General features: G+C 35.2%; 1 protein-coding gene and 2 long non-coding RNA genes across 3 annotated transcripts; all 3 read left to right on the plus strand.

Moving 5' to 3' along the window:
* The first annotated feature begins 2,233 nt into the window (after window positions 1-2,233).
* Window positions 2,234-4,249, plus strand: LOC142622692 (uncharacterized). The gene is made up of 4 exons (XR_012841945.1): window positions 2,234-2,303; window positions 2,409-2,531; window positions 2,636-2,738; window positions 4,238-4,249. It is a non-coding gene; the product is annotated as an uncharacterized LOC142622692 (long non-coding RNA).
* Window positions 4,250-5,036: 787 nt separating this feature from the next.
* Window positions 5,037-5,548, plus strand: LOC142622691 (uncharacterized). The gene is made up of 3 exons (XR_012841944.1): window positions 5,037-5,077; window positions 5,170-5,307; window positions 5,424-5,548. It is a non-coding gene; the product is annotated as an uncharacterized LOC142622691 (long non-coding RNA).
* Window positions 5,549-5,577: 29 nt separating this feature from the next.
* LOC142622690 (serine carboxypeptidase 1-like) lies at window positions 5,578-6,720 on the plus strand. The gene is made up of 4 exons (XM_075796218.1): window positions 5,578-5,694; window positions 6,197-6,310; window positions 6,470-6,524; window positions 6,609-6,720. Exons 2-4 carry the CDS (start codon window positions 6,210-6,212, stop codon window positions 6,690-6,692), a joined length of 240 nt encoding a protein of 79 aa, XP_075652333.1. The 5' UTR covers window positions 5,578-5,694; window positions 6,197-6,209; the 3' UTR covers window positions 6,693-6,720.
* The last annotated feature ends 7,826 nt before the right edge of the window (window positions 6,721-14,546 follow it).

The raw sequence follows: 14,546 nt of genomic DNA on the forward strand, positions 1-14,546 counted from the left end.
CTCATACTTCATTTGTTTGTTGTAGTTTTGTCACAAATTGCCAAACGGAGAGATTATTAGGACATATGTGGACAGTGTTAGAGACATGTTATGTAATTGGCTAATCTTTTGACATATGTTATGACCTATTATAATTGGTGTATAATAAAAAAAATATAGATGATGGTATGTGTAAGAGTAATATTACTCTATTCACAAACAATTGTAAAAAATGAGAAAGGTGGAGATACATTTTTCTAGAAAAATTTATAGTCAAACAAATTATCAAAATAAGGAACTAGACTACAATAAAAATTCTCTTATAGTTTTAGTTTTAGTTTTTTTATTTTTATTTTAATGAAGCATTTAACCTCTAATAAAGATGGATATGACAGCCACTATGATATATATTTGGGTAAATTCCACAAACCACCCCTGAGGTTTGTGATAATACCAATTAAGTCCAAAACGGAGGTTAATGGATTTTAGTGGTGTTTAGGGACAAAATAGTCTTTACGGACCAAATTGGTCAACTTTAGAAAGTCTTGGACTTAGTTGATATTAACCCAAACCTCAGGGGTGGTTTGTGGAATTTACCCAAATATATATCATAGTGGCTGTCATATCCATCTTTTTTAGAGGTTAAATGCTTCATTAAAAAAAAAAAAAAAACTAAAACTAAAACTATAAGAGAATTTTTATTGTAGTCTAGTTCCTTATTTTGATCATTTGTTTGACTATAATTTTTTCTAGAAAAATGTGTCTCCACCTTTCTCATTTTTTACAATTGGTTGTAAATAGAGTAATATTACTCTTACACATAACATCATCTATATTGTTTTTATTATACATTAATTATAACAGGTCATATCAATAATTATGAAAATATTTGTACGTATAAACTAATTGTAAGAGCATTCTCATTGGGTTACTTTAAACCTCAAAAAATGCAAAATAGATAACACTATTCAAGTATTCCAAAAGAAAAAAAGAAAAGATAACACTATTAAAAAAAAACACACAAAAAAACCATGCATCTGTAATCCATTTTGCAAAGCAATTTTTTTTTTAAAGTACAACTTGCTACAGTGTCATACATATTTACATATCCAATTTAGCATTGTGCAAGTTTTTTTTTTACAACTTACAACTTGCTTGTGTACATTAAAATATAATATTATTTTAATGTAGTGTATTGTAAAATAAAAAATGGGATATAGAGGGGGGTTGTAAAGTAAAATAAATAAAATGGCTTTTTCATAAACTAAAATGTTTTTTTGTTTTGTTTTTTTGGCATAACGGGATGGGAATTCTCTTACCACTTATTTTATCCCACCAACCCACACCAGTTCCACCAAAATGGATCACATTTTGGTTGACTTAGTTGAGTTTCTAGACTTGGGTTGGTTTAGGATTTGGGTTTGGGCTTAGGCTTGTCTTATTATTTAAGGGCCTTGTCCACACAGAGCAGTATTTTCTTAAAACCCTATAAATCTCCAAGTCATGACTTCTACCTTTTAAAGCCGACATAAGTATTTCCAAGTTCCAACTATTCTTAAGATTTATGTGATTTTAAACTCAAGTCTTTGAAGTCCTGATAAATTAGATCTCAATGTTAGTAAGGGTTAAAAATCTAGTTTTAAATCTTAATAATTTTATATTAGTTTCATGAGGTGAAAACAATATATCCACGGTAGGCGAGACTTGAAGAAGAAAGGTCAACTAGTTTTGGGCATGATTTATTATAATTCTAATTAAGTGTGGTAGAGGGTATTAAAATTCTTAACTTTTGAATGAGACTTTAGAATCTCGTGGACTATGATAATTGAGATATTCCAAAAATTTTAATTTTCTTTTATAAATACGATAGAACTTTAATTTATGGGGTCTGTTTTAGATGATTGCTCTTTATCATTGAGAGACACTAATTGATTTATGATGTATGTGAGATTTGAACCCCTAAATCTTTTATTCGAAGATAATAAACTTTTTCCAGTTGACCTAGTTGGAATTAAACTTCCTAATTTTGACAACTGTTAAAAATATTAAATTCTCATCTCATATTCGTGCCAACCAAACACAATCGTGGGGGTGGGGGTGGGGGTGGGGGTGGGGGTGGGGAGGACAATTTGTAAATGATTCAAGATTTCAATTAGTTCCTCGTGGCAACATATATTGTGTGTGATTTACAAATGATATTTCCTTTATGAAGAACAATCTTCTAAATGTATATCTCATATTATATAGGTCCTATAACCTTCACACTTGGAGATTACAATGGGAGCCTACCAACACTTAAAGATAACCCACGGGCATGGACGCAGGTATGAATTTAATTGCGTTAATTTGATCTTTATGCATATTTTATGTCAACCTAACTGTAACAAAATTTTAATCCATCTTACTGAAATATGATGATGGTTTTTTAGAGTCTTAATATCATATATATGGATGGACCAGTTGGTGCTGGATTCTCTTATTTAGAAAGCTTAGATGGCTATTATTTGGACGATTACGAATTTGCGGCACAAACTCATGAGTTTCTACGAAAGGTGTGTAAGAAAGTGGATACTAATAGAATATATTTGGCTAAAAAGATGCTTTTTTTAATAAAATTTTATCTAGTAATTAATTCCAAAATTTATTCAATATGCAGTGGTTGGAATTGCACCCTCAATTTTTGGAAAGTAAAATCTATATTGGTGGTGACTCGTATTCTGGCATTCCTATTCCAATGATTGTGCAAAATATAGTGATAGGTAATATTTGTGGAAAATGATCAAAGTTTTCTTGACTCAAACTCTTCTTATGTCTTTCTTTTGTTAAGGACCCAAGTCATCAATACTTGGCTTTCCTAGCCTAATAATTAGGTAAAGTTACTGAAATTTGGTGAAAGGTCTCAACTTTTCCTAGCCATTTTTTTTATAGTTATTATATATTTGATTTTTGTAGTAAGTCCCCCTTCCAAAACCTTATGCCCTCCCTTCTCCTTAGTAAGTCTAGCTAGCCTCACTCAAATAGCAACTATCTAACCCAAAAACTTAACAAAAATAATAAAAACATTCACAATGGTGATTGTATTTTAGCAAAATAAATTAGTTTACCACCAAAGAACCAAAAAATCATGTGTTATTGGAAAAGCTAAAGCTAAAATTTTTGCAACTACAATAAACTGGTATAAATATCAATTGACTGTAGCAAGTTTATAAAAATAAAATAAAATATTTTATTAAGATTATATCTCTTCCTTCAATTAAAAAACTCAAATTCTCTTTGTTCCTTTATTATTTTAATGAGTTGTTTATATTATATTAAACGAAGTGATAAAAAAAATAAGATATTTGATATTTAGTGTATTGTAAAGTGAGATGGTAAAGTAGATAAAAATAATAAAATACCTTTTTGAGATGCTAAAAGCTAAAAGTTTTAGAACCACTACTGTGAATGCTCTGACTTAAAAAAGTAAAAAAAAAACCTAGCTAGCTTGGTACTTAAAAAAAAAAAACATTATTTTGTATTTGTTTTTGTCTTTGTTAGTAAATGATTGCATCTTAATGTACTTAGAAACAATGATTTTGAGTATTTATAATTTTTTAATACCATATGAATGTCTATTTTGAGGGTTTTTTTTTTTTTTTTTTTTTAATACTCCGGCTCCAGCTAGCTTAAAATCCTCAATCCATTCCTATTTTATATCGAGTGTACCTCCCCGAGCCTTGGAGCTTGGTGGTTTTTTTTTTGGGGGGGGGGGGGGTGGCGGTAGTATGGTTTCAAGTAGTAGTAGAAGCATTTCTATCCAAAAAAAAAAAAAAAAAGAATACAAATAAAATTAGCAATTACTACTAAATAAGGAAACATACCGAATTTTTTGCTAACAGATGAACTAATATATGCTTATAAATTCATCACGGGACTTTTATTTAATAATTTTAAAACTTGGTTTAAAATAAGTAAGATCCTCTAAATTTGAAAAAAAGCTGTTTCATAATTCAAATTAAATACTGCTTTCAAAAAAAAAAATCAAATTAAATACTACAAATCTAAAAAAATATCTAAAAGACTAATATGGTAATACCATATTAGTGTGGCACCATGTACACACTTAATGAGGTACAAAATAGCCTAACTTGACCCGCCCTTATTATCACATGAACAAAAGCCAAGTAGCATAGATTTTTTTTTTTGGTGGAAATGGAACACTTATAACTTGCTAATACTCTTTCTAAAATTGGCATTTGATTTCATCATGGTGTTGCAGCTAATGAAGCTGAAAGCTTGCCACTAATAAATCTCAGTGTAAGAGATCTAACATTTTAACCAAAAAAAAAAAAAGAAAAAGAAAAAAAGGCAAATGACTTTAAAATGTTGTTCCTAGAATAACTTTATACTTTTTTCATTTTTTTCTCAAAATTCTTTGAAGCATATTCTGCATTTCGAAGTTTAGTTGATTAAAAATAATGTGAAAATGTCATCAGGGATATGTGCTTGGGAACCCAGTGACAGATTCATTCACTGATGTGAATGCAAGAATCACTTATGCTCATCGTTTGTCACTCATATCAGATGCACTCTATGAGGTAAATTGATGTTTAACAATAATGAGTGCTTTATCCAGTCAGGCTCAAAGCAAAGATTGATTTCTTTTGTTATTACTGCCAATTAAATTGTTGCTTTATGGTTCTTCAAACATAATATAATGCAAACATTTACTTCATAAAGCAAAACACGTGCTATGCATTATATTACATGATAGAGTCACAAGCAACCTTATTTGTCTAAACACTGCCTGGTTCAGTGGTTCTAACAGATTATTATATTGTATTCACTCTTATAAGTTGTGTTTTTAAGCTTCTATGGTGTAAGCCTGTACCAACATGTGTATAATTTTCAGTTTTTCATTTTTTGCCCTTCTGATAGTACTTCCTATTAGCTTGTATTGTTTCTTACTACTAATGAATCTCTTCTAATCAATGCAATTTCATCCAAACTCTTTATCTTTCATGCTTTACAGTCAGCAAAAAATAGTTGCAACAGCAATTATGTAAATATAGATGCTAGCAATTATCAGTGCGCATCAGATGTTGCTGCTATTGACGCGGTTAGAAGATTAAAACATTGTCCTTATTTAGACTTATTACATCATAAAACTTCCATATTCACTAAGAATTGGTTTGTCATTTGAATTTGCAGCTGACAAGTGACATAAATTTGGTACAAATTTTGGAACCATATTGTAGCAATGCAATCCCAGAACCAAATGTAGATGTAGAGTCGGTTCGAAGATTTCTCACAAAAGTTTCTAGTCCTACTGCTACACATTGGTGTCGTGTAAAACCCCTCTCCCTCTCTCTCTCTCTCTCTCTGTCAAACAAATTGTGTTGTGTATACCCGTATGTGTTATTTGTATCAGCAAATATCTAAGATATTGGTTTAATTGCTTTCAGAGCTATAATCATATGCTCTGCTACGTCTGGGCGAATCAAAAAAGCGTCCAAGAGGCTCTTGGTGTTCGACCGGTATGTGCACTCTTTTATCATATATCATAACAACTAGTCATAACATAGAATCACTATACCATTTTTGTGATGCTAAACAGGGGACGAAACACTTTTGGCAATACTGTAATACCACCTTAGCTTACACCAAGTCTGTCACTAATGTTGTTAGCTATCATCGAAATCTCACCAATGCCGACCTACGACTTCTGGTATACAGGTAAATCCAGCTGGATACTTTTGCTCTTCTGTTTTCATTGTTCACGGTGACATACTAGGTTTATTGCCCAAAATCCTCACTTAAAAACTGCAAATAAACTTATCAACAATATTCAAAATTAACAAATTCTATTAGTTATTGAGCACTTGTAATTGGCTGTCTCTTTATATGGGCCAGAGTCTCAGAAATTCTATCTAGGCAGCAAAAGTTCAATTCCTTGTTATTAATTTTCTTTTATTGGGATTAAGGCATACCTTTACTTCTACCATCTAAATTTGATTGATCTACCAGCATGTGTACAACAATAATAGTGCAAGCAAATCTCAATTAGCAAAACTACTGAAAATATAAGTTAGCAATATGCTCTGGATCCTATTAGAACTCTGCAGCTAAGCATGCTTGGGCGAGATTAATTTCGGGATGAGTGACCTCTCAAGCCTAGTGTTGCACCCTCTAAATAACAAAAATAGTACCAACTAATACAATCTTTTAATTCCTACAGTGGTGATCACGACATGTCAATTCCACACATTGGCACGCAACAATGGATATCGTCTCTCGGTTTGAGTACAGATGAGAGCTGGAGAGTATGGTCTCTTGACGGTCAAACTACAGGGTGGGTTTCAAAGTTTGTTAATCTCTTACAATTCCTCCCTCCCATTCCCCCCCAAAAGAAAAACCTCTCTTTTTCTTTCCTCCCCAGAACTCTCTCTTGCTTGGTCCATCTCAAGATATCAGGAGCCTAAAATATGTTCTCTTTCTCATGGACTTGCAGGTACACAAAGAAGTTGATCAGCTCAACTTTCACTTTGAATTACGTGACTGTAAAGGCAAGAAATATCCTTCACTAAACTGCCCTCTAAATATTGTCTGCAACTAGAATTCTAAAACAAAGTTTCATTTCTTTTTCACAGGGAGCAGGCCACTTTGCTGCAGAATACATGGTTAAGGAGTGTGCTGCCATGATCAATAGGTGGCTGGCCTATTTCCCTATTTAAGTGTTGACTGGTTGAAATTGATTTGGTAATCTGATAGTGTGGAAGCATGTTTGCTCACAATGGAATTTTGTTGAACTTCAATAATTAGTGCAGAATAAAAACACTTTGAAAAGTCTCTCTCTCAAATCACTTATTCCTATCTCTCACTAGATCATAACCATGCAAGACCCTTTCAAGTTTCATTCAATGACATGGATCTAGTTTAGGACTAAAGCAGCAATCCCAACACTATGATGTCTTTCTTGATCCAAGAATCTGATGCTTACGTTCCTATTATGATCACTAGTATGTGTAACGATAAAAGGTTAAATTTTAAAGTAGAATATATATATCAGAATATGGTAATGCAGTAAAGGGAAGCTTATCTGCTCCAAGATCAAATCAGTTGTAAGCAGTATGTTTAGACACATTCTAACAAAGTAGAATGAACTGTCTGATTCCCTAATTATATATTTACTACATATTAAAAAGCTCCTTTCCTAACATATAGCACACATCATTAGCAAAGCTTATGCATTACATGAAGTTGAGTTTACAAATAACCATAACTTAGCAATTCAATATTTTCTGGAACTGGAAGCAAAGATGGGGATTGAATGAAACCCAAAGGCACTTCAAAGGTAACAGCTATAAAATAACAAAATTCATCACATGATCTTCAAACTCAAAAGCAAACAAGTGGAATTTTATACCATTATTGATACATAAAAAATATGGAACAGATAGCAAAACATACAAGTGTGAAGTGTGCATAATTACAACATAAAGAACATGAATTCCAAAATACCAGGGACATACATACACACATATAAAAGGTAAAGCTTAGGTACACTTTCTTCTGTGTAGTACTTCATATTTCCAATATAATTAATCATGTGGCTGCAGTACATCAGTTTTGTCCATGTATATAAATCATCAAACACAAGCCAAAGTCTCAACAAATTGATATGCATCCAACCACCCAAATTGCAAAGAACTCTTAGTCTCATTGCGAATGGGAGTCATGTCACAAACCTTCTTAAAACTCGTCCCTAAAATGTTCAGGCATGAACTACATGGACCTATTAATACTATCAAAATAAATAAATAAATGGACCTACTAATATTTGCATACTTCCCTCCATAAATTGAAATTTGAGATATAAAGCCTTAAACCTTGCGATGATTATTGGGACTTGCACAAGAATACAAGATAGAAAATCCTAAAAGTTCAAAATTTGATTAAGGCATGATAGATGAATCTAGGGGTGCAAAGTGCCTTTACATTTACATTTCAAAATTTGGAATTGAAATTGCCTTTAAATTTGATTCTCAAAAGAGAAAGTGCCTTTACATTTTGTTGGGAAATTATATTAACCATGTTCGTGTGGTGCATAGTGCAAACTCTCTCTCAAACCAACTAATCAGAATGATAAGGGCATGTTTGGTAGTAGTTTTCAAGTATTGTTGTTCAAAATAATGTGAAAATTGTGATTTAAAAATGTGAAAACAATAAGGGCACTAGCACAACTAGTTTGTGTATATACAATATGCTATTTTGAACTATGGAAGATGAAATTCTGAAAAGAAAAAGGTGGGGGTTAATTCAAACTATAAAACGTAACAATATATTTCATGATATTAATAAGAAAAAAAAATTTTCAGCAGCCCTCTTTTTGTGTATGAGTTCCCCCCCCCCCCCCCCCCCCCAAAAAAAAGAAAAAAAAATAGAAACCTCAAATATAATAGCTAGAGCTTATGCCACTTGACACATTTCCTAAGACTCCCTTCATTTAGACTTTTACCTCAACAAAATTTGCATTTATGTCAAATTATTCTATATAAGAAAATATTTTTATTTGGAACACTTATTATTTTTTGGATAAAGTTTAATTACAAAATTATATGTAACTGGATCCTTACTCAATATCTTTTTTATTGGAAGTGAATTTGACAAATTTAGGCTACAACTAATTCTGTAGTTAAACTTTGTCCTTATTTTTATCAAATTTCATGTTAATAAATGTTATTTATTATTCGATCATTAGACTTACATTTCTCTTAATTGTAAAATGAAAATAAAAACTAAAAATTAAGGGTCTGGTTAAGAATTTAAAGGTCCTTAATACATTTGTTAATTGAATATTTTACGTTTGTAACTCAGTCACTGACGCTTTAGCTAAGAAAGCGAGTTTTGATTTAGGATTACATGTATGGTTGGAATACCTACCCTCAGACTACTTGTTTTACGGGATGTTCATTAAGTTTTAGCTTTGAATAAATTCCCAAGCTTCTTAGTTTGGTTTCTCAAAAAAAAAAAAAAAAAAGAAGAAGAAGAAGAATATTTTACGAAAAATTTTGATATAATTTTTATGAAAAATATAAAATAAAAAAACTATCCGAAAATAAGTTTTTTTTTTTCATAATTTTTTTTTCTCTTTTTTCTCTCCCTCGTAGGAGCGTTTCTCTCGGCGTGGTGCGAGACTTTTCTATCCCCTAGAGTGGATTAGGAACTCTCCCTTGGATTACTCTTCCCACTGAGGAGTATCCATACAAAATCTCTGAATGGAACAAAATATTATTGAAAGCCTTTAGAGTCTACAACTCACAAAGGAAGAGGAAGAAGATATCTTTATATCTAGCGCTAGTAGACAAGAGTTACTTGAAGAATGTTCACTAAGCCTATTTGGGCGTCTATTATCAGATCGACAACAAAAGCTGTGAGCCCTTAAAAGTACTCTCAGATCAATGTGGAAGATGGGCTTAGATCTCAGAATCGTAGAAGTTGGGAATAACACCCTCCATTTCAAGTTTAGCTCAAGGTATCAAATGGAGTGGGTAGAAAAAAGTGGTCCCTGGAACTTCGACAATAACCTTCTTCTTTTATGTCGATGGCAAAAGGGACTAACTCTAGCCAACATCAGCTTCACCCATTCCCCTTTCTGGGTTCAAGTTTGGGGATTGCCATTTGAGAATATGACAGAGGAGGTTGGGAAGGAGATTGGCAATAGGCTTGGCCATTTCATTGAAGTAGACAAGAGGTCCTGGCAAGATGATCAAGCCAAATTCATGCGAATAAATGTGGATCTTCCTATTGGAAAACCCTTGAGAGGGAGGGGAGGCATATTTCGAATATAGAAGGGGAAAGAGCGTAGGTCACTTTCAAGTATGAGCGGTTACCCACTTTTTTTTTTGACTGTGGTGTAATGGGGCATGACAACAAACACTGCCAGCTGAAGATGGACAGGCAAAATGCTAACCCTTCATATGGGGACTGGCTTAGGGCGGGAGGAGCAAGCAAAGGGGGGCATGAAAAAATAAGACCACCCATTAGTAGAAGCAATGAATCCAGCAAAGATGAAAATATTGGAGGAAAGGCTCAGATTGAGCCAAAAAGGGGCAAAGCTTTAGCTCATAACAGAAGCAGGAATTTCGAAATGCAGAAAGGAAGCTAGAGCCTTGGTTTGCAGACTTCGAAATGTCAGATCCTCCATTAGCAGAAAATCTAGATGGATGGGATAGAAGAGAAAAAGAAATACAAGAATTAAGCCAAAGAGAGGAAGCACGTGAGGGGCAAAAGGAAACTAATTTAGATCTTGTCAAAGACTTGTTCAAAAAGAACGACGATGCTTTCTCAAGTGTGGGCCAAGCAACAAAGCCCACTGAAAAAAACACAAGAAGTCAATAGCCTTCTTAAGAGTAAACCTGAGCCCAAGGAAAATAAGAGACGAAATTTGCTCGAGACGGGTGCAGAAAAAGAAAATAAAGCCTAAGGTAAGGAGAGGTGGAAATAGGCGGCTAGAGAAAAAGGCAAAGCCCAGGATTCTGTAATACTAGCCTAAACCCCCTCAGTTGGCACAAAAAGGGAAAAATTAGAAGAATCTGAAGATCTAAATGAGAGGCCTCGTAAGCGTGTCTGTGCCATGCTCTCTTGGTTGTTAGGAGCTTTACGAGTTACTGATGATGGTATCAGGAATTGGAGTGCTTGGACAACATCAGGACAACCACTTGGCTCAATGTTTTCTCAAGACACCAATGGCTTCTTATACCTATATAGCGAAGCTCTTAACTGCTCTTTGAGAGGGACAAGCTCGGTCTCCCTGTTGGATTTAGAATGATGAGCATGAAGAGAGGCAGCATGTGGAGGCACCTTGCTCCACATGATGCCCCAAGGCCATGGCATAGGTGAGCCATGGTGGGCAGAGATGGTATGGTGATGATGGGCCGCAACAGGTGGTGCTGACCCTATGTGATGATGCATGACATGGTGGCTTGGCTGAGAGTGGTTTGGCTAAGGGTTGCTTTGTGTGTGGGCTTGGTAGCTTGTGTGCAAGGCAGTGCTGAGCTACTGTGATGATCATAGGCTGTGCAAGGCATTGGGCTAGTTGGTGCTGGCAGAATGCATGGACTTGTGTGAGTGGGCTGATGGCAGTTACTTGGTGTGCTGCATATGGACATGCTATGTGGGCTGTGATGCTGATGAGAAGGGCTTAGGCAGGGGCCAAGTTTCTAAAACGTGATGGGATAATTATGTGTGGGCTGCTAGAGCATGGGCAGAGGCCTCATGAAGTGCTGAGTGATGGGCTGGCATATGCAGAGTGTGCAACAACTATTATTTGCAGTTACCAAGTAGTTCTTAGCTTGCTAGATGTTCAGACCTGCTGTGTAGGGGCTGAAAACGTAGAGAGCAGGCCAAGACAATGTTAGTTAAAGGTGTCCTAAGTCAGACCACATGTGGCAGCAAGTTTTGGACATGGGGCAGTTACTTGGCAGTAACTGTCGTGACAGTTATTTTTGTGCATATAGCCTAGACTGTTAGGGTTGTCAACAGCAGAGTGCGTATTTTGCCTCAGAGAATTTCGTGTGTATTCTCCAAGCTTCCTTTGTACTTGAATATTGAGTAATAAAGGTTGGGGTTAGTGCCCTGTAAATACTGTGTGTGCTGTGTGTGTGTGTGTGTGTGTGAATTCCCTTGATAATTCTGTTTTGAGTGTTCCTGCAGTGTGCGTGTGTGGTGTATTGGCTGAGACTAAGTGAGTGACTTAGTGCCATCACAGGCAGAAAATCTAAAGAAAAATTGACCCTGTGACAATTGGTATCAGAGCTTGGCTGCCATGTCTTCGGACACCAAGGCAATGGTGACTGTCTTGGAGAACATACTCAGAGTTCTTAAAGAAGGGGAACAACTTTCTATGTGTGACAGATGTTAGGATTAGTGCCCTTAAATCCTATTGTATGATGCTATGTATGATATTATGTATGACATTATGTATGACTTAATATTGTGATTGATAAAGTTATTTTATTATTATCTAAAATAATGGTAACATGAATATGAGACATTATCATATAGTCCATGAGATGCGTTGTATGTGATTTATGTGAAAAGTCACAGAAGATGTAAATCACAAGTTCTTTGTAAACTCAGAATTTATAGTTCGTAGTCGGTGATGAAATTGGGCATTTCATCTGCGAAGACTATAACGTGTCAACTAAGATGATTTGTCTTGATCATGGAAGTGAAGACTTCTAGTTGATATGTTGATATGTTTTAAGAGTTAAGACATATTGAACAAGACCGCTGTGAGATTTATTATTCTCCTAACGACTGTCAAATGAATAATAAATCTCACGACTTCTATTTGCATGAACTCTTAATCCTAAGAGAATAATGGACCTGATCATGAAGTGTAGGTTGCTTTGCTATATCAGGAGTGAGATCTAAAGTTACGGTTAAAACCTCAGTATGTTGGGCAGCCACATTTAGTGTTGATGGAACATATATTCTCAAGATAGAATTCATAGTCTCTTGATGGAGATATAAAATATTCCCTTGAGATAAGTTTAATGGGTTCAGTTATTCAGAGAGTTAGGCCTAACCACTTTAGTAAGAAATTATTGAAGTATATATTTATGAAATTGGATTTTATAAATATATAATGAATAACTTTAAAGAATTAAACCGGGTACTCAAGGATGATATGTAGTAATTTACAAAGTGGCAGTCTATATTTATGACTTTGTGTTACTACGAATATTTTATGAAGGGGTTATGTGTATAATAAAGTCTTGGGATATAATTTATTAATAAGGCCTAGAGTGCAATTATATTTATATAGTGGTATTAAATATAATTAATGGTAACTTTGGACTTGTCAAGAGTTGACGGAAAAGCCCAAGGCCCATTGGAGCTAGTGTCTTATTGGTCCCTTTTGGTCCCACTCCAAGCCACACACTAAAGCCCAATTGGAAAGGCCCAATAGGCCAGCCCAATTAGATAATCAGTTAGTTATAAAGGGAGAAACATACAGAATTTTTAGAAGAAAAGATTAGAAAAGAAAAAGAAACGGTGTGTGAGAGAGTATGAGACACACTTTCATTCTCCCTTTGAAAAACTGATTGAGAGACCACACATCTTGGGCATAAAGTGGAATTGGAGTGAAGATTAAAAGTGTTCCCAAGTGCTTCTAATCTTTGTTTTGAATTTCTCCACACCAAGGTACGCTATCTTGTTCTTAAATTCTGAAATTTATGTAGTGCACGTTATCAATCATGAATGAAATAGATCCTAGTTCGTTGCTTCCGCTGTGGGTTTTGCATGAGATGCAAAACCAGAATTTTTCCTTCAACAGATTGGATGTTGTCTTTGAAAAAACTACTGTGGTGAGGAATGATCTTGCAGAATAGAGGGATATTGTTTTCACTCATGTTGAAAAGTTGGCTACTGCATTGGACGCCCAGAACTAGGCAACAAGGGAGACCCAACGCCAACTTGAGACAGAAATCGCTCTGTTGAAGAGAGCAATGAGTGGCATGCCTAGGGAGGAGGAAGTGGCCACCAAAATGAAGGTGCTTGAACTAAAGCCTTTTAATGGTGCTGGGAATGCCGAGGATTTGGAGAATTTCCTGTAGGATATGGAGCAGTATTTTAAGGCTGCCAAGGTGCCTAGTCAAGAGATGGTGACAATTACTAGCATGTATCTTTCAGGGAATGCCAAGTTATGGTGGAGAACCCGTGTGAAAGATGATGCACATGCTGGTAGAGGCAAAATTGACTCGTGGGAAGAAAGAATTGAAGGACCAATTCTTGCCGACCAACACTACCTGGGTTGCAAGAGATGCCTTGAAGAAATTGAAACAGATTGGTACAGTGAGGGAATATGTTAAGGCGTTCAGTTCTTTGATGCTGGATATCAAGAACATGTCAGAGAAGGACAAACTGTTCAATTTTATGTCTGGTTTGCAGCCTTGGGCACAGATGGAATTAAAGAGGTAGGTTGTGCGTGATCTGCCTACTGCTATGTCTGCTACAGATGCCTTAGTGGACTACAAGTTTAGTAAGCCCAGTAGGGAAGAGGAAAAATGTAAGTCCAAGGACAAAGGCAAGGAGAAGAAAAAGAAGGATGGCAAGAGCAAGGGAGAGAGTTCTACCTCTTAACCAAGCAAAGAACAGCTCAAGCTTAATGCTGGCTGCTTCATTTGAAATGGTCCTCATCATGTAAGAGACTATCCAAATGAGAAGCTTAATGCCATGATTGCTGAAGATGGTGGTGGGTAGTCCGATGAAGAACTTCCGAGCAGAGTGAACCCCTTACAATTGCTGAATGCACTACGTGCAGAAGGTACTTCTAGGGGTCTGCCTTATGTTCAAGTGGATATGAACGAAAATGGGGCTGAGGGTATGCTTGATTCTGGTGCTACCCACAATTTTGTTGTTGATTGAATGGTTCAAAGGCTTGGTCTGAAAGTGAGCAAGTGTCCAAGTAAGATCAAGGCAGTAAACTCAGAGGCAAAACCTCTGTTGGGGATTGCTTATGGAGTGAAGTTGAAGGTTGGCGAGTGGATAGGAAAGGTGAATTTCCTAGTCATGGAGTT

The sequence above is a fragment of the Castanea sativa genome, chromosome 1 (genome assembly GCF_040712315.1).
Source record: "Castanea sativa cultivar Marrone di Chiusa Pesio chromosome 1, ASM4071231v1".
Classification (NCBI taxonomy): domain Eukaryota; kingdom Viridiplantae; phylum Streptophyta; class Magnoliopsida; order Fagales; family Fagaceae; genus Castanea; species Castanea sativa.

Bases quoted from the DNA above. Each gene is read 5' to 3' on its own strand.
- LOC142622690 (XM_075796218.1), top strand. From the start codon at position 6,210: ATGTCAATTCCACACATTGGCACGCAACAATGGATATCGTCTCTCGGT. The intron at 6,311-6,469 runs GTGGGTTTCAAA...ATGGACTTGCAG, and splicing joins CTTGACGGTCAAACTACAGG to GTACACAAAGAAGTTGATCA. The intron at 6,525-6,608 runs GCAAGAAATATC...TCTTTTTCACAG, and splicing joins TGAATTACGTGACTGTAAAG to GGAGCAGGCCACTTTGCTGC.